Below are 27160 nucleotides of genomic sequence, written 5' to 3'. Positions count from 1 at the left end.
TACCTTCATTGCCAGGTCACAGTGCTCGCTGGCCGTGGTGAGCTGCTCTATGTGTCTGTCCACTTCAGCCACCGACAGGCTGCAGCTACTCTTCTTCCTGCAGCACACGACATTCTCCAGTCCAGTCAGCACCCGCTGCAGCTCCAAGTTCAGATCACTGCACGTATCTGCAAGTGAGTGTGAACAAAGTGAGTTAAAGATGCAGGCGGTCCAGATCCTTTCTGATTTGCTTCCTGGGGGAGACCTTTCAGGAGGATGAAACAGCAGTGGGGTCACTCAGTCTCCAAAGACATGTAGTATGCTCCCTAAGGCTGCGGCATGGTCTTATGCAGACCATACCCATGTGTCTGTTACATTCTCTAGCTTTTCACTGGAAGCCAGCCACATCTCAAGTTTCCTTAGAACTAAATGTCAAAAAAGAGGATGCTGGCGGGGCTGGAGCAATAGCACAGCGGGTAGGCGTTTGCCTTGCAAGTGGCCGACCTGAGTTGATTCCCAGCACCCCATATGGTCCCCTGAGCACCGCCAGGGGTAATTCCTGAGTACAGAGCCAGGAGTAACCCCTGTGCATCGCCAGGTATGACCCAAAAAGCAAAAAAAAAAAAAAAAAAAAAAAAAGAGGATGCTGGGACTGCAGGTTTCATTGAACCCTCCTGCTCACCCAGCTAAGTGTTGACTGTAAGCAGAGTTTCAGCTTTTAAAAAATAAAACAAAACAAAAAGCCCTCATACCTTTACTAAACACACAAATTGAAAAAAAAAGGCCATGGTTGTGGGGCTGGAGAGATGGGATGGTGGCTAGGGTGCCTGCACATAGCTGACTCAGGGTCACCTGAGCACCGCCAGGAGTGATTCCTGAGTGCAGAGCCCCCTAACATGGCCCTCTTGTACTTACATGGCCCCCTAACCCTTGCCAGGTGTGAGGAGTGATCCTTGAGCTCAGGGCCAGGAGTAAGCTTGAGCACTGCTGGGTGTGGCCAAATAACAAAATATTAAAAAAAGAAAAAGATTTCCAGGTGAGACGTTAAAAAAGAAACCGGGTAATAAGTCACCCTTGGCCTTACTGGGATTATAATCATGACATTTTTCTTAATATCTGATTGTCAACCTCTATCACTATAATTTACCTCACTCCTTCCATAAGAGGGAACAGGTGGTCATAAGAAATTCCTTGTTATTTTCCCTGTAAATGTCTCATAAGTGATCATAATAATTTGATTATGACTTAAAAACACGGTTTATTTTTAATTGCTGGACATTGAGAACCTGATCAGAGAAAGAAATCACCTTAATGTGAGCTAGATGTGTCTTAGTGATTTTTTTTTTGCTTTTTTGCTTTTTTTTGGGTCACACCCGGTGATGCACAGGGGTCACTCCTGGCTCTGCACTCAGGAATCACTCCTGGCGGTGCTCGGGGGACCATATGGGATGCTGGGAATCGAACTTGGGTTGGCCGCATGCAAGGCAAACGCCCTACCTGCTGTACTATTGCTCCAGTCCGTTAGAAGGCATTTTTATTGGGAAAAAACCCCCTTTTTTTTTTTTTTGCTTTTTTGGGTCACACCTGGTGATGCACAGGGGTTACTCCTGGCTTTGCACTCAGGAATCACCCCTGGCGGTGCTCAGGGGACCATATGGGATGCTGGGAATCGAACCCGGGTCGGCCGCGTGCAAGGCAAACGCCCTACCCGCTGTGCTATTGCTCCAGCCGGGAAAAAACCCTCTTAAAGTCAAATCGAAATATCTTAAGCTGTTATTTCAGATTCTATTCAGCACCAAGCCATTCAGTTTTGATAGCAATACAGGTGCTGACTATAGGCGCTCTCTCAAAGTAAGTTCCTGTCCTCTAGCCAGCCTTCTCCCTGAAGGAAGGGAGCTCAGGATCAGCATGGCTGTCCTTCTTACAGGAGTGGAAATGGTCAGTTTCTTTTGGTGCGTAGCTTTGGAAGCTTCTAGAAACCCAGCATTAGCAAAACAGGATTTATTAGAATATCCTGATGAATCTGATTAGCTATGTGATCTAAATCTAGTGAGAAAACAAGCCTCAAGCTTTCATTCCCACCAATACATGCTCCTCCTCTGAAACCTGTCTCTGTGAGCAGAACCACTGTCCATCCAGTCACAGGGAGCCTCGGCCTCCTTTTCCTTCACATCCTAACGTCAGTGCAAATTATGGCGGTGACCCCTACAACATCCCCAAAATGACTTTCCTACCGCTGGTAGCACCATGGTTCAAGCTCTCTTTATTTCTGAGCTGGGTCAGCGACACCACTTACTTCTACTCCCCACACCACAGCCAAAGGGATGGGTCAGATCCTTTTGTTCCCTGGCCCAGACCTAGCGTGGCTACCCACATCTCTTTGCTTGAGCCCAGCTCCTTACCAGAGTCTGTGCGACTCTGCATACTCAAAACTGATGTTCTCAAGCCAGGCTATCCATGGAATTTCCTAGGGAGCTCTTATAAGCTACCAGCACCCAGGCCCCACTCCAGGCCAATTAAATCATAATCTCTGGGGGTGGGGCTTGCACAATGGACAATTCTGAGCTCCTCAACAATGCTCCTGTGCAGGCAAGAAGCATGTCTGTTCCTGGCCTCACCTGTTCACCTTCACCCCACCACACCTGTCTTCTCTCCATCCCTAGAACATGCCCATTTCCTGTTTGTCCCAGAGCTTCCCTTTCCTTTGAAGTCTCCTTCACTGAAAGTTTTTGCTATCTAAATACTCCATCTTTTCAGCTCTCTGCTCAAATGTAATGTAATCCTCACCCATCTTCCCTATCTAAAGCATGGAGTTCCATAATAAGTTCTCCCTCTAATAAGTTCATAAACCATTATCCTATTTTCTTCATGGCAATTATCATTATCTGATCTGACTATGTGTTTGGATCTGACTATGTGTTTGTTATCTTTCCTCTACAAAAACACAAGCTCTGTGAAAGAAGTGTCTTTGATCATCCTCACAGCCGTAAGAATAGTGTAGGCAAATTAAAATTATTATTATTACTATTTTTATTGAATCACTGTGAGAGACAGAGTTGCAAAGCTGTTCATGGCTGGATTTCAGTCATACAATGTTCCAACACCCATCTCTCTACCAGTATATGTTTCCCACCACCAAGGTCCCAGTTTTCCTCCCACCACCGTCCCCACAGCCTATCTCTATGGCAGGTACTTTTCCTCCTTTCTCTTTCTCCTCTCTCTTCTTTCTCCTCTCTCACTCACTCTCTCTCTCACTCTCTCTCTTCATCTCCCCCTTTGGGGCATTATGGTTTGCAATACACATATTTAGAGGTTATCATGCTTGTTCCTTTACCTATTTTAAGCATAGTTCTCATCCAGTGTGATAATTTCCAACTATCTTTGTCACAGTGGTCCCTTCTCTATCCCAACTGCCTTCTCCCGCAGCACTTGAGGCAGGCATCCAACCCTGGACCAATTCTCCTGGCCTTTGCTTCTACTATCCTGGGGTATCAGTCTCATATTATGTTTTCTACTATCATGTTTTCTACACATTATGTTTCACTGGACACAAATGAGTCCCATCATTTTATGGCTATCCAAGGACTCAGAATGAGTCCTTCTGACTCATTTCACTTGGCACGATATTCTCCATGTCCATCCATTTATAAGCAAATTTCATAATTTCATTTTTCCTAACAGCTGCATGTATTCCATTATGCAATGTACCATAGTTTCTTTATCTGGTCGTCTGCTCTCAGGCACACTCGGGTTGTTTCCAGATTCTGGCTATTGTGAATAGTGCTGCATTGAACACAGAAGTGCATGTAGCATTTCTGTGTGTTTTTGGGGTCCCAGATTATGTTCCCAGAAGTGGTACTGATGGGTCATTTGGAAGCTCATTTAAGTGAGCAAATGTAAACAAATTTGTTTATATTTGTTTTATATTATATTGTAAAAAAACATAAACAAAGCTCATTTAAATAAGCAAATATGATTGATGTATTCTGGACAAGACTAGAAGCAAACTGTCAATGGCAGTACGTTGTTCATTGATCTTATTCCTCTTAGTCCTTATTATGAGTCATGCCCTGAACTGCTAATAATTGGGGGATACTCCTACTGCAGAAAGTGCTACAGGAAAGGAGTCAGGTATGCATCATTAACTCAAAAGGAAATCCAGAGCAAGAAAATCACATGTGCTGGTGGGATTACTGCTGGAACACATTTCGTTTTTTATAATGATCAGATAAATTTTTCCTAATGAACACCTACTTAGAGTTGCAGGGTTTCTTGTACCTTGAGCTAGAACTAAAATATATTCCTATAAAACCTGCACTAAATGTATCTGAATGAGGGTTAGAGAGAGAGTCCAACAGACCAGAGCACCCGCTTGCATGCAGAAAGCCCAGTTAGATCACCAGCACCACATGGTCTCCTGGTACTGGGAGTGTCCTAGGAGAAGACCCCAGCACCCAAGAGCACCTAGCGGTGTGCCAAAGTCAAACACAAACAACTCAACTCTATGTGAGTAGAATGAGAAGACACCTTTATTTTGTGAGTCTATAATGATGTCCCTAGCATAACCCCACCTGAAGCAATGATCACAGAAGGACTCAAAAGGTGTGACCAGGTTGCATTCTGACCATGCTGGGCTACAGAGAACAGGAAAAGGGGACGATACCTAATTTCAATCAAACGGTTTCTCTGTCCAGGCTTCAGGCAGTAGCTGGAAGTCAGGTAAAAGGCTAACTGAGGCCTGGGTCAGTTTTCTCCAACATTTTATTTTTATTTTTATTTTTTTTTTGCTTTTTTTTGGGGGGGGTCACACCCAGCGATGCTCAGGAGTTACTCCTGGCTTTGCACTCAGGAATTACTCTTGGCAGTGCTTGGGGGACCATATGGGATGCCGGGGATCGAACCCGGATCGGCCGCGTGCAAGGCAGACACCCTACCCGCTGTGCTATCGCTCCGGCCCTCCCCAGCATTTTAAAAATTAAAGCACTATGATTCACAAAGCTATTCACAGTTGAGTTTTAGACAAACAAATTTGATCCTACCACCAGTGTCAAGTTCCCTCCATGGGGCTACTTTTTAACTGGTGAAGAATTTTGATCACCATTTCACTTTCATTGATAATAATTGGCCTGTTCAGGCACTCTGCTACTTCTAGACTGAATTTTGGAAGGTTATGAGTTCAAAATTTTATCAGTTTCTTCTACATTCTCCCATTATATGGCATGAAGACCTTATTTTTTTTAGAGTAATTGAATGCTTTATTTTGATTTCATATACCCCATTGATTAGTTTTCTAAGTACATCAATAGATAGGCAAACATTGAAGAATTGCCAGAAGAACTGCCATATTGTACAATTCTGACTGAAATTTAGTTATCATCTTGAAAAATTTATTCTACCCTGCAACCATGAAGAAGCAGATATAAATAAAAGAATCTACCAGAAACTTCAAATTATTTTTTCTGAGGATTCCTCTGGGTTTTTTCATGATTGCATTTAATGTATTCCTATCGGTTTAGGAGTTTTTAAATTGACATTTCTAGATCAAGTTGGATAAAAATGCCAGCTTCTGGATACTGTCCTGCAAAACTTTTCAGGGTTTGCCAGATATATGAATGTGCTTCTCTAATCATCTTTCTATTGACAAAACTATTTTATAATTTTTTAAATTATAAATTGAAAACTAATTAAAATGATCTTTAACATAGCAACACAAACAAGTCATGTGCAGCAAATAGGAAAATAGTTGGTTTTACCTTGAGATAAAGGTAAATACAAACCACCCTATGGCATGAAAACTTTTAAAGTAACCCCTGATGAATCTGGATTTCTGTGTTATCTACGGTAACATGTCTCCTTCCATTTCTGATTTGCTTTTATTAGAGTTTTCTTTTTCCTTCTTTGTGAGTCTTGCTAATGGTCTGTCAGTCTTATTTATTCTTTCAAAAAAGCAATTTCTGGTTTTGTTGATCATATAATTTCTTTTTTAGTTTCCATTTCAGTAACTTTTGCTTCTGGTTTTATTTTCTTTCTTCTGCTTGTTATGTTTTTTCTTTTTTTGTCTTTTTAGTTGCTTAATTGTGTAGTTAGGTCATTTATATGATTTTTTTTTCTTGTTTCTTAATGAATTCTTGCAGTGCCTTGAACTTTCCTCTCACCATTGCTGTTGTTATGTCCCATACATTCTAGTAGTTCCTATCTTCATTCTCATTTGTTTCTAGGAATCTTGATTTCTTCTCTGTCCCACTGAATTTTCAGTAATGACTTGTTTAATTTCCAAGTATTTACATTTTTTTGTTTTTGTCCTGTTTTAGTTTGTGATTAACTTCCGTTTTCAACACATCACAGTCAGAAAATTATTGATACACTTCCTTTCTTGATTTTTTGAGTTATGTTTAGAGACCCAATATGTGGTCTATCTTGGAGAATGCCTCAAATGCACTGGAGAAGAATGTTTATTTGAGCTTTGTGGGATTATATAGAACACTATAAATGTCTGTTAAGCCTACTGCTTTCATTTATTCGTTCAAAGCCAGTATTTCCATATTGAGTTTTAACCTAGTTCATCTATCCAGAAGTAATAAGGCAGTTTTGGAGTTTCCAGCTACTATTGTGTTGCAGTAATATCTTCCACCATTATGCTAGCAACTGTTTTGAATACTTTGATTGTTCCTTATTAGATGTCAAAACGTTTTGGAGTGTGAATTCTTCAGGATGCCTATATTACTTGATCACTAATAAATACCAACCCTGAGATGGGCACTAATGGTGGTGAGTCTGGTATAGGAATATAACATGCTTGAATCCCTACCTTTGTCAGTATTGCAAGACTGTAAAACATGGGGCTAAAAAAATTAACACCCCCCAAAGAAAGTTATAACTTTTTTTTTAAACTTGAACATGTCTGACATGTTCTGTCTTGAACATGTCTGACGTAACTGTGACCATCCAAAACTTTTTAAGGTAATTGTTTGCTTGAAATATTGTTTTCTAGCCTTTGACTTTTGTTTTCCTTGACTGTTCAATTGGGTCCCTTGTAGGCAAAAGAAAGTTTTGTGACCAATCATGCCTATTTGTGTCTCTTGATAAATGCATTTAGGCTACCGAGACTGAGTGAGATTACTAACATGAAGTTTTTTTTCCATCTCTCTAGAAGTGTACTTTTGAAATTTACCTTTTCTTAAAGAAGCTCTTTCAAATACTTCTTGTAATGTTGGACTTGAGAATATGAAGTTCCTGAAATTCTGTGTCATCCCTTCATATCTGATTGACAGTCTAGCTGGGCAGAATATTCTTGGTGAAGTGTTCATTTCCTTGATATTTTAAACTGTAAGTCAAATTCCTACTGTCTTTTCCCCCGGACACACAGGGTAAGTCTGTGAAGAAGCTCCTTCATGTGCATTTCCCCTCTTTGATTTTGATACATTTGATATTCTTTATGAATTTTGTAATTCTGATTATGATGTGTCTTGGAGTATTTTTTTTTTTTTTGCTTTTTTGGGTCACACCCAGCGATGCTCAGGGGTTACTCCTGGCTTTGCACTCAGGAATTACTCCTGGCGGTGCTTGGGGGACCATATGGGATGCCGGGGATCGAACCCGGGTCGGCCACGTGCAAGGCAAACGCCCTACCCGCTGTGCTATCGCTCCGGCCCCAGTCTTGGAGTATTTTTATTTGGGACTCTTGGCCTTTAAGTCTCTTGAATATGGGTGCTTGCACTCCTTTGTTCTTGGAACTTCTCAACTATGATTTATTTGAGTAATGATTCTTCATCAGAGTTTCCTTTCTTTTCCTCAGGGGTCCCAATGATTCATATGTTGGTCCTTTTCAAATCATACCATAATTCTCTGGTGTGCTTTTCATTAAGAGATTCCCCCCGACATACTCCATCATATATTGTTTTGTAGAGGTTTCCTGCATCTCATCTTAAAGCTCACTGATTTTCTCCTCAGATGCTGTTACTGTTACTTCCATTGACCTAGAGTCACCTAGTAAACTTTTTTGAGTTTGTTACTTCTGATTATAATTTCTTAATTTCTGACTTCATCTTTTCTTGTACTTGCACTATTGCTTCTTTGAGCTCATTATAAGTCCTCAACATGTTCTCTCTAAAGTTCTTATCTGACACACTGTAGAGCTGGTTAGCCCTGATTCAGTCTTCTCCTACGACTATCTTTGCTCACTAAGTATAGTGGCATTCTATATTGCTTCCCCATTGTGTCTGATCCAGTCTGGTGTGAATCTTAAGTTCACCATGTGTGCCCCAGTAGCCACCCCCATTATCACCCCCTGTCATGATGCCCCTAGTGCACCAGCTGGGTGTTACTCTTTCTTCCTTGTTGGTGCTTTCTGGATAACAGTGGTTTGTACTTTCTCCTCCACCACAGGGAGCTTAGGTTTACTGAGTAATGCCCATTACAGTGCTTCCAAGGCACTCCCATTCCTCTGTGTTTAACTTCTCCATTGTGCTCTACTTCCTCTATCTGTTAATCACTTATATCCACAAAGCAGACACTGTGACTTGTAAAGTCAGATTCTTCAGAGGAGTTTGGATTTTATATTTGTAAGTGAAATATTGCTTTTTCTCTTTCCTGAATGTCCTTTGTATAGTTTGCTTTAGGGTAATATCCTTTCTGGATGGACACAGGAAGACAGTTAATGCTATGCTTTTGTAACTTGGGAGTTAATTGACTCCGAATAATATTTACTCCTGGGCATCTGTCACATTTACTCAACTTAAGTGTCAGTTGCCTTTAGTACCTAGTACCCCAAAAGGATGAAGAACTTGGATGGACCCAGGGCAAGCTATAAGCTAGCCTGGCATTGAAAAGGTGCTAGGATACTGCTAACAAGGAAGAAAGAGCACTAGAAATATTACTAAGAAGTAAATTTAAGATGACCTGTGTAAACTCCTTTCCCGGTCTGTGTAAGCACCTTTAGCTTGGGTGAAGCTAGGAGTGATCACACGTTAATGGATGTTTGCGGGCTCTCTGGGTGGCTCTCTCTCACTGCCTGCATTCAGTGCTCTGGAACCGCTTCCCCACCCCGAACAGCCGTTGCCTTGGGCGGACAAAGGAGGAACGAGGTTCAAGCTGGTTGGTGATCAGTGGCTGTTTATTCCATCTCTTGTCTCTCCGAAACTCTCTCCACAACTCTCACAACTTTCTCCCCAACTCGCCCCCAACTCTCTCCAACTTTCTCCCAGCTCTCTCCAACCCTCTCTCTAACTTGCTCCACAATGCTCTCCCTTCAGGCCACAACTTACTCTCTCCCCCCCAGCCCTGCCCCAAAACTCTGTCTCTCCAGTCCCAGCAGCCACACTCTCTCTTTCCCTAATTCTCCCCTTTCCCCAGCAACTGTCTCTTTGTTTATCCCCTCCCAAACCATACCTCCTCACGGGAAGCGCAATCAACATGTTTTCCCAGTCTTCCTGACCACTGGCAGCCCACAAGCGTAAAACAGCACTTAAGGTATGTTTTTCCTCTCCTTAGTCCAGTAACTTAATCAACATCTTAATTTTACTTCCTAATATTTGCCATTCTGTATGGACACAGTAATAGACACATCTGGGCTTGGAGGGTGACTCTCCTGGGGACATCTTACTGCAGACTCAGACTACAGTGCTCAGGTCAGATAAATCATTCCTAACCCCAGCAGGGTCTGAATCTAGTTATTACTTTTTGGATCATGACAGAATTTGTCCATGACCATGCTCTTAACTTATACTTAAGTATTAATGGCACTTTGGCCTGACCTATTTTGATGCCAGGGTAGCTCACAGCTTGCCCTGGGTCCATCCAGTCCCTTGTTTGGACCTTGCTTTTGGGGATCTGGGAAGTATGGGCAACTGAGGTTTAATTTGAGAGAGCAGATGTCCAGGAGGTAATATTATCTGGAGTCAGTTAATTCCTAAGTTACAGGTTCATCTTTTTAACTGTCTTTCTGTGTCCATACAAAAAGTAATTGCTCTGAAATAACTAACCATGCAAAGGACATTAAGGAGAAGAGAAAAACAATATTTACAGTCAGCAGAGTCTGCTTAGGAGACAAAGGTAATTGACAGGTTGGGGGATCAATAAATAAACCCAAGCTCCCTGCAGCTAGGGAGGAAGGCAAACCAATGTTATCCTACAATGACCATTTAAATGGATATGGACTAAGAAAAAGAAATAAGAAAGAAGGTTGTGATGGGATTCTGCCTAACCAATACTGTTGTTACTAACTAGTGCTCTCGGTCTTCCTTATTAGCACTATCCCAGCCAATTCTGTTGTTACTAACTAGTTGCTTATAGAATTCTGCATGAGGATTCCTGGAAGGCTTTCAATGTCATTGCTGCTGCCATTAATCCAGCTGTAAATTAAGGTTCTATGGTTTATTACTCCCATAGCTACATTTGTGAGTTTTTGTTGGAATAAGATTTGGGCTATAATTATTAGTACAGTATGGTCAGAGGCAACCAACTGAGTCCAGAGTGAATTAAGGACAAGATTGCCATGTGTTTTTCCTGTGGGATATGAAGGAGGAAAGTAGTGTGCAGGTGCATTTATGTGCTTCTGGGTGCTGGGTGAAATGGTGGATTCTAGAGTCATGATCCTTCTGTAGCACTCTTCGGGGGTACTCCAGGGCAAACAGGCAAGGTGTCCATGGTGCTCCCCTGGACCACACTGTTCCTGACCTGTGAGTGGGGTGAGCTGCTGTGATATGGCCATGGGGTCCTTGTGTGATGTTCTCGGGGGTACAGAGGGGCAAATGTGGTGGGTGCAACAGCTTGTTGTGCACGTCAGTCACAATGCTTCTACTTGGCTGCTGGGCACCATGCATCATACACTTTTTTTCCTGTGGTGCCAGGGATCCCTAACACTACCACTGAGATTGAGCTCAGCATGTGAGTAATTCTGGAGATCAAACTCACAGCCTCATGCCTGCAAAGCAGGCTCTGTACCACTGGACCATAGTCTTGGGCCTCCCAAAGAGGATTAAACACTTTCTTTAATCTTAGGAAAATGATGTACCCTTACCCCTAGCCTGTTATTCATAGAGCTTTGTTTTACACAAGTTTCACTAGGGATCAGGATACACTTGCTCTTCTTTGTCATTGTTGCCTGTTTGGAATTTCACAAGAAGACAAAAGTATAGGGCTACAAAGATAGCTCAAATGGCAGTAACATATGATGTACATATGGAGCCCCCAAATTAAATGATTAACTCAATTCCTGACACCACTTACCCTCCCTCTCCCCCCAGCATCTGGTCTCAGCAGCACTGTGTTGTTAGTCTTAAACACTGAATTCTCCATCTGCACGGTTGGTTTGGGTATTATGGTGAGTGGAAAACCCTAAGGTGACCATGTCAGATACCATATTCTGGATCCCCTGTGTGTTTCTCATCACAAAACACTAGTCCCTCATCCCCATTCATTGTGAGCACTAATGCTGCTACACAGGAGGCAGAATTATCTTACAGAGTCTGAGGCACATTTTTCCATATACTGACAGAATAAATTTTCAATTTTTCCCTTTGGCTTACAATGTTGTGCGGTATGGCTCTTGACAAACACACAGACCTCCAATACCAAAGGGTTAGTCTATAGAAAAGACAAGAGGGCAAGTGAAAGGACTAGAGCTCAGGATAAACATAAAAAGAGACTGACGAATGTTCCAGAGCAAACAAAAAAGTGTTTCACTTCTATACCAAAACACTATGCGTTATCACCTCATATTAGGATGGCCACTATATCTGGTCTAGAATGACACTAACAAAAATAAGTGCGTATTGGCAAGGATAGAGATGAATCAAAATCTTTGTATACTAATGGTGGAATGCAAAATGATGGCTGCAACTGCTATGAAAAATTCTAAAGCAGGTCCTCAAAAATTGGAAACAGGACTACAATATGATCTAACAAATTCACTCTTAGGTATCACTGTCTGTCCACTGTCCTCCCGTTCATCGATTTGCTTGAGCAGGCACCAGTAACATCTCCATTGTGAGACTTATTGTTACTGTTTTTGGCATACCAAATACACCACAGTTAACTTGCCAGGCTCTGCTGTGCGGGTCAGATACTCTCGGTAGCTTGCCAGGCTCTCCGAGAGGGACGGAGGAATCTAACTGGGTCGACCTCATGCAAGGCAAACGCCCTATCTGCTGTGCTATCGTTCCAGTCCCACTCTTAGGTAGAGAGTCAAAAAATTAAAAGAAGGTTCTCAAGCAGATCTGTGAATATTCATGTGTATAGCCACATGAACTAGCCTTGAGAAAATTATGCTAAGAGAAATAAGCCAGTTACAAAAGGAAGAATAATAAGAATAATGTATAATTCCATTTATATGAAGTGCCTAGAGTGGACAGACTCAGAGAGACAGAAAGTAGAATAGAAGTCACCAGCAGTTGAGGGAATGCAGTAATACTTTTAGTGGATATATGGTTCTCTGGGGAGAACAAAACAATTCTAGAAATGGACAGTGAGGATTTTTGCACAGTCTGCAAATAAGTTCCGTGAACACTGACTGTACACTTGCCATGCAGCACCAGTGTGACAGTGACTCTGGACAGTCCTGATGTTGGAAGGGAAGGCTCTTTTCATTCGAGACAAGAGGGAGCCCTTGTATCAAACACACTGATCCACTGATGATTCCTATTTCTCCATAGAAGAATTTGAGGTAGCATATACTGAAAACCATAAATATGGAAATAACTGGGACTGGGACCAGGGAAGGGTGAGAAGCAAAGAGAAGCTTCTAGATTTGACTCCTGCACTTAGTCCTGGCAGTCCTCCAAACTTCCTGGCAGCCAGAGGAAAATGAATGATCTTTCAGAAAGGATGAGGTGTTCTAGTTACACAAGGGCGATGTTTTTAGCAATAGATATGAAAAGAATTAAGCAATTATATAAAGCAATTATTCGTGTGTTCTCATTTGGATTCACAAACAGCAGGCAGATTTCACAACTATTTTTAAACATCTATCTTAAATTAAAAAAAACTACAGACCATTAAAGTTCAGTGTAAACATCATGGAAGGGCTATGATCACATAGCCTGGCATTCAGCCTTCTAGATGAATTCTAGCTAATTTGCTCCGAAGGAAGACACATTCAAAGAATTGAAAGGAGATCTCCTTCCAGCCAGGTGTTCTGCTTGGATGAAAGACTTTTTAAAAAACATTATTTTCTGGGCCTGGGGCTGCAGTGAAAAAGAACCCACCTTGAAAGCAGGAAGCTGAATGTTCAATTGCTCTCAGCATTCCACACACACTAAGTGTGATCCCCAGTGTCACAACAAAGAACATTTGAGCACTACAACGAAAACTGCAAGTGCAACAGCATGTGCAACTCCTAGCAAGCACATGTGTGAGCTCCAGAGCCAAAGTCGGCTTGAGCCAAGAAGAGTGTGCCAGGGTGAGCCCATGTGACAGCGCTGCTCCTGAGCATGTGTGCAGGGTCCGGGCAGCCCAACAGCAACTCCACGCACAGAAAGGAAAGAGAACAAAACTGTATTTGAAAAACCCAGGTTTCTGTTTGATCCTGATTTTCTGTTTTGGAGCGACACTCAGAGATGCTTTGTGCTTACACCTATCTTGGCACAAAGTGATCACTTCTGGTCAGGCTTGAGGGAACAGCCATGTGTGGTATCAGGAATGGGACCTGGGTCAGCTGATATAAGGCAAACATCTTACCCTGTATTATCTTATTGGCCCCAGCCCAATTTTAAAGTTTAATGATCCATATGTAGAAATCATCAGAATTTACAGCTGTTTTGAATAATGAGAAGACCTGGCTCCTTGTCCCAGAGCAGGCTTGAGCTGCATCCCCGCCTCCCGGCCCTTGGCCATCAGAGTCTGCAGTTAGCCTCTTGCTATCTTTTCTCAGTGTCCACTTTTTGAGGAGAGCTCTGATAGGAGTTGGTAAAATAATAGCTATTTTTTTTTTAGTGAGAAGCTGGAGTCTGAGGTTCTCAAGGTTTTGTTTGTGATGGAGCCCGCCAGCACCTTGGGAATCTGAAAAGGAGGCTGGAGGACATTCCTAGCTCTGGAAACTGCACGGACCCAACATTCCTGCTCTGACAGATGTGCTAATAGGTGGGGCTGGTGTTCTCCTTTATCCCTCAGGATCAACTGATCTCGTATTGCTGCTCCCCATAGCCCCTGCTCCAGACAATCACATCAGAACTGGTGTACTAAAAATTCATTTATGTGGGATTTAGCACTGCAGCACTGTTTTCCCATTGTTCATCGATTTGCTCAAGAGGGCACCAGTAATGTCTCCATTGTGAGACTTGTTGTTACTGTTTTTGGGATACTGAATACACCACGGGTAGCTTGACAGGCTCTGCTGTGAGGGTGGAATACTATCGTAGCTTGCCAGGCTCTCTGAGAGAAAGAGAGGAATCGAAGCCGGGTTGGCCACGTGCAAGACAAATGCCCTACCCGCTACGCTACCACTCCAGCCCATGTGGGATTTAAAGATAAATAATAAGGTAGCAAAAAAGGTCAAATGCAACATCACGGGAGAACTTACCCACACAATTCAATCTCTGTGTGTGGGGTGGTAGTGGTAAAAGAAGGGGTGTTGCGGTCCTTGGGGGATCGAGGTGGGGCCACTGGTGACAGTTGGGGAGTTAAAATTATATGCATGAGAAACCATTATTAACAGTACTGCAAATCACAAGATATCAGTCAATAAAAAACTTTATAAAAATGAAAGTAAATTAATAAAAAAAGAAAGACTTATTCATGGCTTCTTTCTCCTGGTTACAAAATGAAGATGTTATGAATCTTGAGCATGATTATAACGCTCAGAAATGGGAACAAATGTGTTAAGTGAGCAAACAGTAGACCATTAATTCCTCTTTTACCCCAGTATTCCAAGATTCAATAAGTGATGTTGGACTTGAAAAACAAAATAGTCAGCCTCTAGAAATAATCAACTTTTTGTTGTTTTCTCAACTGATCAGGTCTCATGAAATCCAAGACCCCAATGAAAAGGCAGAAGCTTTCAATTAGGGAAAATTCTGCAACACAGCAGACTCTCCTTGAGTTAGAGATATCAGCCCAGTGAAGTTAGCTGGTACCAGAAACAGAAGCAGCAAGACCAGCTGTGAACATGTCTACATTGAACACTTTAGGATAGCCAGCTTGGGGGTGTGAAAGTACAGACCAAGGCCAGGATCTTCACGGCTTTCCCCTAGCTGTCACAACCCTCCCCCCCCCCCCTTTGGACTCACTGGGGACATATCACACATTGTAAGGCAATCCAAATGCAGAAAAGACTTTTTTAGCATCACTACAAACTGTTTGCTACTTGGCAAGATGTGAGCAACTCCCTTATCCTTCTCTTTCCTTTGTAGTTGCTGCAATGACCACATTACACACCTGGCTGTGTGCTATTTACCACACGTCACACACTGCAGTTATGGTGCACTGGCGGCCACCGTGCCACCAGGGGCTGCAGAGGCAGAGTTGCCAAGAACAGGTCCTATGCATGTGGGTAGCCCTGGGAAGAGGCTCAAAGCCTCATGCTTTCAAGGCATGTAGATTAAGCCCCTTGTCATTCCCTGAGCCCCAGAAAAAAGAACTCTATTTGACATGAATGAATACAAAGAAATACATGCAAGAAAGAAAAGACAGAGAACTTGGGAAGGTAAAAAAAGGAGAAAAAAAAAACATGTGGCAAAGGGCTTACAGGAGATTACTCTACTTTCTGATAAAATGAGCCTGAAGAATATAGAAAACTTGGAAGAAAATACACCAACATTGAAGATAAGAAGCCTGACATAGTACAGATACAACTTCCAGCCACAGGCTGGGGACCCTATGCTGATGGCTTTCTCTCTGCAGTCCCCAGGGCAGGACAGTCTCTGGGAAGTGTCACTGCTGCACCCCAACTGCGCCCAGAGAACACAGGCCTGAGGAATGCAAGAGGCATGTGCCAGGGCCGGACTTCACCAGCCGGACACTTGCTTTTGCCTTTGCAACTCTGACACAGTTTATTTTTCTCAACTCCACCAACCCTGGTGGGGGAAGCAAAGGCAAAGGTAACCTATGTCACCTACCACAATGCTGCCCTCAGTGGCTTGCACCCCAGCTGCTGTTGGGGTCCCTTCTAGTACCTTTTTAAACTTGAGATCCAGCCACCCGTTTCATTGCCATCCTTGGGACATCCGGGACCATCTGCCACAGACTCCTTGAGAGCAAGTTCCAGTACATTTTTGTGGAAAAAAGCTCAATTTTGCATATCATCACCATTTTACGTATCTTACAACCATAATTAACATGTCTTTCCAATAAGAGAATACCCAATATTTTCTGAGCGGACTGAGGAAAGTGTTGGGTTGGAAGGGGGGATGATGCAGAATACATGAGAGCCCCCATGGTCAGGGCCTGTGTCACTGAGCAGCTCTCCTGGAGGAAGCCAGCCCCTCCTTGTCTTCCATCATGGGCCCTGCCCCTCTCTCAGGCTACTTCTCCACCCTCTCCTCAAGATCACTGACGTCCTGTCCTCAGGAGCCTCCCAGTGCCTGTTTCTTTGTCTCAGACATACCATCTCCAGCAGACAATGACGGGACAGTGGCCTTCACAGCCAGACTCTCAGTGCAGTCTGCACTGTGACAGGGATGGAGAACGTGTTCCTGAGATCCAAGGTCTCTTCTCTCCTTGGAATGATGTTCACAAAGACAGCTGGTTCCTTTCAACACCAACGGACTTCCATACTTTATTCCACGGTCAGTTAATTAGGCCTCCAGATGCTCATCAAAGAAGCTTCCAGAAGGGTTCCCAAATAATGCTGGTGTTCATGGCATCCAAAGACAGATTTGTGGATTATGAAGAAGTGGTGTATATCCACAATGGAATACTATGCAGCATTATTCTATTAATAATGAATGGAAGGAAAAATGAATCATGTAATTTTTAGCAACCTGGATGAGATTGGAGGCTACCATGTTAGTGAAGTAAGCCAGAAGAAGGACAAACAAAAGGTGATCCAACTTAGTATGGTATATAGAATAACAGGGTATGGGAATGCGAGGAACTAGATTGCCTATGTTACCCTTGACCCTAGAGTACAGGCAGGGGCAGGGAAGGAAAGAAATTGAGGAAGGAATTAAGAAAAGGTGGGCAGGGGCCTCAGGTACATCAGTGAGGTAGAGGTGTGGAGAATGTGTGTATCTAAACTACAGCCAACACACTGAAAGCAGGAGTCACAAACTAAAAAAACCAAACTAAACAGTGTGCCTGGCAGGAGAATGGGTGGGAGGGAACCTGGGGACACTGGTGGAGGAAAGTGGACACTGGTGGTAGGATTGTGCTGGAATATTGTATGCCTAGAAGTCAACTGTGAACTTCTGTAAATCATAGTACCATATATATGTAAATCATGGTGACACACACAGATACACACACATTTGCTGGTGCTAAGGGAACTGTAAGTTTCAAATGACCAAGATGCAATCTAATCTGGAAACTGTTTAGAAAATAAAACTGCTGATAATAGAAAAACATGTCCTGAATGTTAACAATGATGGGAGTTCCAGTGCAGAGACTGTGGGAGATTAATGCTTTTCTACTGCTATCTTCTATCTCAATCACTTGATGGGGATGAAAGTTTATTAACTAGGAGAAGTTCAGGAAAATATTCAGAGCAACACAAGTGTAAGTTGATCCTTCCTGCTGTCAGGCTAGGAGCAGCTTCCGCAGGCTCCTCAGTCTTGGCTGCCCATTTTCCTGGACATGTTTTTGTCTGATCAGCTCTGACCCTGGGAGGATGCACAAAGCCACCTCAGGGAGTCAGTGGTTACAGCTTCAGGGGTTCCTGGAGTGGCTCCCCAGGAGGCCAGGGTGAGAGGAACTGAATAAAACCAATACCACGAAGTGTTGGGGGTAAATTAAGCTGTCCAGCAAAAATAAGAAAAAAAAAGAGGTAGCAAGTGTTTCAGAACTTTCCATTCACTACTCAGGGTTTGCTTTTCATTCCTGGCTAATCTTTCTGACCTCTGGAAGGTTTCAACAAATTTCAGAATCAGGTGACAAATAACCTAATTCTCTTTTAAAATTTATTTGTTGGAGGAGAGTAGCTCTTAGACTACCTTGTTCAGAACAAAACCCTGTTATCTCTGTACAGGATGTCTGCCTTTGTAAACAGTTTTCTCCCAATGTGCAGAAGTAATTGAGGGGGGAGGGGAGAAGGTAGGGCTACTATCCCCCACCCACTGGGTGTGGTATGCTGCACTTATTCCAGAAGATAGAAGATCAGCAGACCACAGCAACAAGAAGTTAGTGTGAAGGCCCATTTGATGAGGAATTTTGTTTACTAGTAATTACTCCAGACAGGATTCTAAGATCAGCACCGGGAAGAGAAGAAACAATCCTGTTGGAGTCGGAGTACAAGCATGTGTTAGCACAGTACTGCCACGTGCACACCTAGGCCCCACTCTATTGCAACACCCAGAAGCATTTGGTCTGAGAGTATTGTTGTTGAGAGTTGCATAATCTTGATTAACAACAAACAGTGTGCTATTAAACCAGGGCCCATGATGACATAGCTGCTGTGGAAAGTCCCTCATCAGCATCAGCATCTCAAAGGACTGTGGTAAGCACAGTCACCACCACAGACAGGAGAGATAGACAAAGGCAATGCCATCCACAGAAGTGTGAGCAGCCACCACAAGTATAGCTGCTGAGTTGTCTACCTTGTTCTTTGACCAGGAACTTGGCATTGCTGAAGTCTCAGCCTGACTTTGCAGGTAAGGAAATCTAGAGCCTCCTCCCAGGCTGAGGATTTAAGATGAGAATGCAGGCGAATGTTTAACATGAAGAAAGTGAACAAAGCAACTCGGGTATTGTTATCAGCCCCTCTCAGAACTAGAATTCTTTGTCAGATTGAGGACTAAAAATTTCACATCATGCTTCCTACATTTCTTTTGCCCATTTAATTACCTTTTATCTTTTTTTCTTCCAGGCAACTATGTGACCAGGTTTGAGCTGAGGTAACAAAATTTATCTTAAGGGGAACCTAAGCAAGACACTGCCAGGAACTTTCTCCTTTACAGGCCTACTAGGTAAATCAAAGCACAGGCCAAAAGACTGGTTTATTCCCCCAGGCCCTCAGGGAGATCCCAATCCCTTTTAATGAAACTTGGCTCTGAAGGGCTGGATTTGAAAACAGAACGAAAGTTCTTTCTGGATCAAATGGGAGCTCAATTTCTAATTTTTTGAGAAGCGTCCATATTGTTTTCCAAAAGGGCAGGGACAGTCGGCATTCCCACCAGCAGTGTAGAAGGGTCCCTTTCTCCCCACATCCATGCCAACACTGGCTGCTTTTATTCTTTCAGATGTGTGCCAGTCTCTGTGGTGTAAGGTGGTATTTCACAGTTGTTTTGATCTGCATCTCCCTGATGATTAGTGATGAAGAGCATTTTTTCATGTGTGTTTTGGCCATTCATATTTCTTCCTTGAGTAAGTTTCTGTTCATTTCTTTGCCCCATTTTCTAATGGGGTTGGATGTTTTCTTCTTGTAGAGTTCAACCACTGCCTTATATACCCTTGATATCAACCCCTTATAAGATGGATCTTGGGTGAATATCCTTTCCCATTCTGTAGATTGTCTTTGTATTCTGGTCACTGTATCTTTGTGGTGCAGAAGCTTCTTAGTTTAATATAGTCCCATTTGTTTATCTTTGTTTCCACTTGGTTGATTGGTTGTCTGTCATCTTTGAAGATACCTTTAGCTTCAATATCATAGAGGGTTTTGCCGACTTTGTCTTCAATGAACCTTATGGACTGTGGTCTGATGCTGATATCTTTAATCCATTTTGATCTGACTTTTGTGCATGGTGTTAGGTCGAGGTCTAAGCCCATTCTTTTGCATGTAGTTGTCCAGTTATGCCAGCACCATTTGTTAAAGAGGCTTTCCTTGCTCCACTTCACATTTCTTGCTGCCTTATCAAAGATGAGATGATCATACATTTGGGGTTGTGTGTAGGGATATTCCATCCTGTTCTATTGGTCTGCGGCTCTGTCTTTGTTCCAGTACCATGCTGTTTTAATTGTTACCGCTTTGTAGTAGAGTTTAAGGTCGGGGAGGGTGATGCCTCCCATCGTCTTTTCCCCAAGAATTGCTTTAGCTATCCATGGGCATCTGTTGTTCCATATGAATTTCAGGATTGCTTGATCCATTTCTTTGAAGAATTTCATGGATATCCTTATAGGGATAGCGTTGAATCTGTATAATGCTTTGGGGAGTATCACCATTTTGACAATGTTGATTTCCCTATCCATGAGCAGGGGATATGTTTCCATTTCCTCATGTCCTCTTTTATTTCACTGAGTAGTGTTTCATAGTTTTCTTTGTAGAGGTCCTTTACTTCCTTAGTTAAGCTGATTCCAAGATACTTGATTTTCTGAGGCACGATTGTGAACGAGATTGGTTTTTTCATGTCGCTTTCCTGTCTCATTATTTGCGTATAAGAAGGCCAAGGACTTTTAGGTATTGATTTTATAGCCTGAGACTTTACTGTACAAGTTTGTTTCTAAGAGTTTCTTGGTAGAGGCTTTAGGATTCTCTAGGTATAGTATCATATCATCTGCGAATAGTGAGAGTTTGATTTCTTCCTTTCCTATCTGGATGCGCTTCATATCTTTTTCTTGCCTAACCGCTATTGCAAGTACTTCCAGTACTATATTGAACAGAAGTGGTGAGAATGGGCATCCTTGTCTTGACCCTGATTTTAGAGGAAAGGCCCTTAGTTTTTCCCCATTGAGATAATGCTTGCCATGGATTTGTGGTAGATGGCTTTGAGTATCTTGAGGAAAGTTCCTTCAAAACCCATTTTGGTGAGAGTTTTCATCATAAACAGGTGTTGGGTCTTATCAAATGCTTTCTCTGCATCTACCACTTGTGGGAATATATCCCGGAGAGGCAAAAAAGTATAGCAGAAATGACATCTGCACTTATATGTTCATTGCAGCACTGTTTACAATAGAGAGAATCTGAAAAAACCCAAGTGCCCAAGAACAGATGACTGGTTAAAGAAACTTTGGTACATCTACACAGTGGAATACTATGCAGCTGTTAGAAAAGATGACACCATGAAATTTGCATCTAGGTGGAGCAACATGGAAAGTATCATGCTAAGTGAAATGAGTCAGAAAGAGAGAAACAGACATAGAATGATTGCACTCAACTGTGGCATATAAAATAACAGAATAGGAGACTAACACCCCAAAATAGTAGAAATAAGTACCAGGAGATTTGCTCCATGACCTGGAAGCTGGCCTCACATGCTGGGGAAAAAGGCAGCTCAGATAGAGAAGGGAACACCAAGTAAAGTGTGGTTGGAGGACCCACTCGGGATGAGAGATGCATGCCAAAAGTAGACTATAGATTAACATGATGGCCACTCAATACCTCTATTGCAAACCACAACACCCAAAAGGAGAGAGAAAGAACAAAAAGGAATGCCCTGCCACAGAGGGGTGAGGTTGGGGGGATATGATGGGGAGTGGGAGGGATACTGGGATCATCGGTGGTGAAGAACGGGCACTGGTGGAGGGATAGGTTCTTGAGCATTGTATGACCAAAACACAAGCATGAAAATATGTAAATCTGTAACTGTACCCTCACGGTGATTCACTAATAAAAATTAAAAAAAAAAAGAAAGTGCTTTTTGATGAAGGGAAGTGGTTCCTGTTGACTGTAAATGGGGGCGAGTAAATGGACTGCAGCAAACTCTACAACAACCCAGTTTAAGAGAATCTCCAAATGCTAATGCAGGTTTGAGAATATAGCGGCTTCATGAAATGGCTGCTTCTTAACAACGTCCATTGTATTTATACACAGAAGCCTTTTCCCTATTGTTTGATTGGAGAATGGCAAAGGAGCAAGCAAAGGCTTTGGTTCCACAGACATGCCAGGCTGCTCTTCCCTAACTATGATGGCTGCTCCACTCACTGTCCAGTGCTCTGAGCTCACCTACTGTATCCACAGCTTTCTGCTCAGATGTCACTTCCGGGACATGCCTTTCAATGGCTTCCACACGAGTCACCAGAAGACCTCTCCATCCCCTATGTGGTCCTGATCCCACTGCTGACCATTTATTTTGGCTTCATCCTTCAAAGAACTGTGAGGCCTTACTGCTCACACATCATTCAGCTGTAGTGTGAACACTGCAGCCTTGGCCAACGCGGTGGAACATAGGCAGGAGGGACAGAATGGTAAAGACTAATAGCACAAAACAGAATTTGGGGAACCTGAGAGAACCCCACTTAGTACAAGTGGAGCAGGAAGCAAAGAAGAAAAGGAAGCAGGGAAGGACGGGAGAGCAGTCAGTGGGTCCACTAGAGCACAAGGTCAGGGGTGCCCAAGGAGAAGACCATCCAGAGGGAAGTCAGAGAAGCCAGTCAGGGCTGAGGGAGTGAGGACTTCCGTGTGGTCAGAGCCGGAAGGAAGAGAGGGACAGCCAGAATGGGAGAGAGTCAGGGCAGAGGAAACTGTCAGCGGCCCTGGGGAGGATTCCAGCTGGGATGTGAGGGACTGAATGTGGGACAACAGTGATTTGATGTCAAAGAGTCTTTAGAATAAATGAACAACAGACTCCTGCTGTGGGCAGAGATTAAAAAAAAGCCATGGACAGAAGGGCCTGTGCCCCAGGGTTGTCTTTCTAGGGAAAGATACTACCCCAGTTATGATGAATAAACAATTTTAATGAAGGATAAAAAATAATTTGAGATTGATTTGGGGAAATGATGTCACCTCAGAGACAGATGGACCCAAGCTGCCACTGGGAGCCCCAAGAAGCCCCCTTGGTAGAATAAAACTGGCCCACTTCTATGAATGTATTTCTGTATTTCTCAACTGTATTGGAGAAAGAAGCTTTTATTTCGTGTTTTGGGCAGTGCTCAGGGATAACTCCTGGCTCTGGACTCTGGGATCACTCTGGTGGTACCTAGAGACCAGAAGTGTGCTGGATATTCACACTGGAGTCTGTTACATGAAGTGCCTTAAGCCCTATGCTATTTCTCTGGCCCCTGAAACAAGAAATTTGGAGAAATAACACAGTTATTTCCACAAAATTCATTTCAGAGAATTGAAGGAAAAGATGAGTGTGGTAATATCACTTGGTAGAGATTGGAAGTTCCTGATGGATGGCACTGTTTGACAGCCAAAATCCAGATATGTGGAACCATCAGGAAAGAGATTATGGTTTGTTTAGCACAGAGGATTTGGGTCGAGGTTAAACTGGTGGGTTGTGTATGTTGTAATCTAGGCCTGGGATCCAGTTCGTCTGAGGGAGGCAGTATGAGCTGTAAGCTAAATGCAGGGACTGAAGGGATATTCTCAGTCTCAGCCATTTCTGTCTGGCACAAGATGATGTACGTATGCAATTCTTTGATGCATTAAAATACATTTTATTTGCCCTCAGCAGCAATCTGTTCCAACCACTTCTCTCCAAAGCCAGCTCTGCCCGGCTTCCCTTGCACCTTGCTCTGTTTTTCTCTTTAGTTGAGCTGCCTGGTTGGCAGACTGGCCAGTGGTGTTACTGATCCACTGCCCCACTGCCTCTCCCTGAAGGAGTATGGAAATGTGTAATTAAGTAACAGACATACTGCCGCCCCTGAGTGAGGGCAAATCAGTCAGACAAAGAGTTTTACAAGTAAATCAGCTTTCTGATTTGACCAATGCTTCCTTTTCAGAAAACAAACAAACAAAAAACAATTATCCAGTGCCCTCACAGAAACCTACTCTCTTTGAGCAAACAGAAAGTGACTCCTGCATACATAACTACAGCTTTTCCTGGGTCAGTATCCACCTTCTCTAGTCTCCTCCTCCTGGGGAAATATGCATCACTAAAATTTAGTGCATCACTAAAAATTCCAAAGTAGGACACCAACGAGACAGCAACAGTGCTGGAGCAGAAAGTGGCACGGGTTGGGCTGTGGATGCTTTGGAGGAGGAGCCCTTCAGTTGAGCCGTCCATGAGTTCCTGTCTCTGAGCAGCAGTGACCTGCCAGCCCCCGCTCTGCACTGATTCCCATGGCTCGATCACTCCCTGCACGGAACCAAGACTTGCTATGGCCTTCCTCAGCTCAAGCTCTCCTCCAGGCTCCACAGACCGCTACTCTCCAGGCACCCCAAACAGAGAGCTGAAGCCAGTTTGAATGCAAGACCCAACAGAGCACACAGTCTCCTTTTGAACCCACCCAAAGACTAATAAAATGGAATTCAAAACTAACACACTGCTCCATCTCTGTTCCACATATTGGCACCGGGAACCACTGTTCATCCACTGTATAAGCCAGACACTGCTGAGGCCTTCCTACCCCGCATATGTGTCTTCTTTTACCATTTCTAGATCCTGCTGGATTTTGAAACTGTCTGCATTCATCGTAAGTGTCACTGCCATAGTTCTAGTGACACCTAACAAGGCCTTGGTCATGGCTTTCCAGTCAGCCCCACCTTAATCCACTGGTTCTTTCTCTTCACTATGGGATGATTGATAAAAATGAAAATCTGATCACCTGCATTCCCTTTCCCCTCTATTAAAATCAAATCTTTTGATTATTTCATTTAGGTCTTTGAATAAAGACTGGGTCTCCAAAATGGTCTATGAATCTTATACCTGTCAAGCCTGCACCTCACATCTCTGTGCTCTGGGCACAATGACCATCTTTCACCTTCTTGAACACATCCTTGTCCAGCGTCAGCTTCTATTTTTTAATTTAAAGTTTAATTCCTTATTTCTTCTTGGATCTCAGCTCAAATGTTACTCATTCCCCAGACAAAGCTATCCTCGAACTCCCCAGCAGAATCAAATTCCATCAATATACTTTCATGATACTGTGTTTCTTAATGCTATATATGGAAGTTAAAAATGAAATATAAATGCATAAAATTTAATTGTAGCATCTATTCCCAAATAAATTTTAAGTTCTACTTATTCTTCCCTGTCCTGTTCTTTTCTTTTTTCATTTTAGCACCAATGTAGGGTTGTAATGATACAAATGTATACATATATCACATAATATGCATGTTATATGTTACATAATTTATGTTACATGCTATACAGATATAGCACTTACATATGTTTGCTATGTTCCTCAATGTTATATAGCACTTTACAGGTTTACAATTCCAAGTTTTAAGTTCTAAGAAAATTATAATACTTACATTTCCTTCTCCTCATTCTTTAACCTCTTTGCTAAAGGTGAACAACTAATTCATAAAATATGGTGCTCCTTCCTCTTTTTAATCCACATCCTTTAGAAGGGAGGAGTCTCCATATCTCAATGACTTCAAAGCTCTTTTTGATTCATTTGGGGCCACACCCAATTCTTCTCAGGACTTAATACTGGTTCTGTATGCAGGAATCATTCCTGATAGACTCGTGGGACCCTATGAGGTACTAGGGATAGAATCCGGGTTGACTGCATGCAAGGCAAGCACCTTCCGCTTCCTACCTATTGTACTATTTCTCCAGCCCCCGATTTCAAAGTTATTATCCTGAACCTCTGTTTCTCCAAAGGTCCAGTTAGGCACTTCCAAGTCACCAGTGGTTTTGTAACATTTTGACCACAGCTGGAACATTTCAGTCAGTAACTTGCCACTACATAATATACAACAAATATTTTTTATAAAAATATTTTCATATATACCATTGATATCAATGGTATATATGGTATATAATATTTTCATATATGCCATTGATATCAATGAGACTGAGCACAGTGGCCACTCAACACCTTTATTGCAAACCACAATAGCTAATTAGAGGGAGAGAACAGAAGGGAATGCCCTGCCACAGTGACAGGGTGGGGTGGGGGGAGATGGGATTGGGGAGGATGGGAGGGATGCTGGGTTTACTGGTGGTGGAGTATGGGCACTGGTGAAGGGATGGGTTCCCGAACTTTGTATGGTGGAAGCATAAGCACAGATGTGTATAAATCCGTAACTGTACCGTCATGGTGATTCATTAATTAAAAATAAATAAATTTATTAAAAAAGTATTTTCAATCATTCTCCAACTTTATTTTATTTAAAAATATTTTATTTTATTTTTCACATAATGTAGTAAGTTATACTAATGGGTTAAGACTTGAAGTTTAAAGCACTGCATGCCAGATATGGAATTTCTCTATTGCCTCAAAAATAATCAGGTTTCCTAATTCATTTCTTTGCTTTTTGTTTTTGTTATTGTTGTTGTTCTTTGGTTTTGGTATTGGGGCTACAGCAGGCAGTGCTCAAGGATTACTCCTGGGTACTGGCTCTGTGTTTAGGGATAACTCTTGACAGGGCTCGGGGACCATATGGAGTGCATAGAACCAAACCCAGGATGGGATTGATGTGTGCAAGGTAAGCATCCTACCTTCTGTGCTATTGCACTGGCTCCTGAAGTAATCTTTTTAACTAGTTTCCAACTTCTAAAATTTTCAAATAGAAATGACACATGTTTGAATTAAAAACACCAGAAAGCTAATTACACTCTTTGGTATCATTTTCATCAATATAGCGCATAAAGAACTAAATGCTTATTTCTTCACTTTTTTTTCTATTAATGCAAAATCTCCTTAACCATTTAAGTTTTAATTGACATTTGTAAAATTCTACCGTAATTCTGAAAGCAAATACCAGCTTCATGGCACTGGCAGGCAAACTCACCCATGTCAGCAGTCACCATGGTGGACTGATTCTCGGGGATGGAGACAGAGGCCTGGTCTTGTTCCATGCTTCGAGAGTCCTCGTTGACCTCCTGCTGGCTCTGGCTCAATTCTGATGGAAGCTCTGAGTACTCATCTTCTTCCCTGAGACAAAACAAGGAGAGTCAGCGACCACTGGCAGCAAATGTGTTTTGGGGACTAGAAAAGGACATTCTGAGAGATACAGAAGGACTTCCTGCCTGAGCCTCATCTACCAGACTCCTTCAGGCCAAACAGATGGCCACATTTACGGTCAAAGGGAAACTAAAAGGTGCTTCTGTGACTACGCTGATACATTCTGAACAAGATACAACTATAAGCTACCAGAAATTTTTCTTCTTTGAATTTCCTGAAGATTCTTATTTGTATTCCATTGATATGAGACTTAGTCCTTATTCCAGTATCACACTGTTTTAGTTACTACAACTTTGAAGCTGGGGATAGGGTGGGATGCCTTCCATCTTCTTTTACTTTAGTTTTTTTTTTTTTTGAATCA

At 42.6% G+C, this 27160-nt stretch overlaps 1 protein-coding gene across 1 annotated transcript in view; it reads right to left on the bottom strand.

Moving 5' to 3' along the window:
* Positions 1-27160, bottom strand: part of MCC (MCC regulator of WNT signaling pathway) — a 263692-nt gene that overhangs the window by 59998 nt on the left and 176534 nt on the right. The window contains exons 4-5 of the mRNA XM_055119442.1: positions 26627-26769; positions 4-167 (exon numbers count right to left, since the gene is read on the bottom strand). Of these exons, the coding sequence (XP_054975417.1) occupies positions 4-167; positions 26627-26769 (307 nt within the window). The remainder of the gene's footprint in view (positions 1-3; positions 168-26626; positions 26770-27160) is intronic.

The sequence above is a fragment of the Sorex araneus genome, chromosome 1 (assembly GCF_027595985.1).
Source record: "Sorex araneus isolate mSorAra2 chromosome 1, mSorAra2.pri, whole genome shotgun sequence".
NCBI lineage: Eukaryota > Metazoa > Chordata > Mammalia > Eulipotyphla > Soricidae > Sorex > Sorex araneus.
This window is presented reverse-complemented; position numbering and strand designations above follow the sequence as displayed.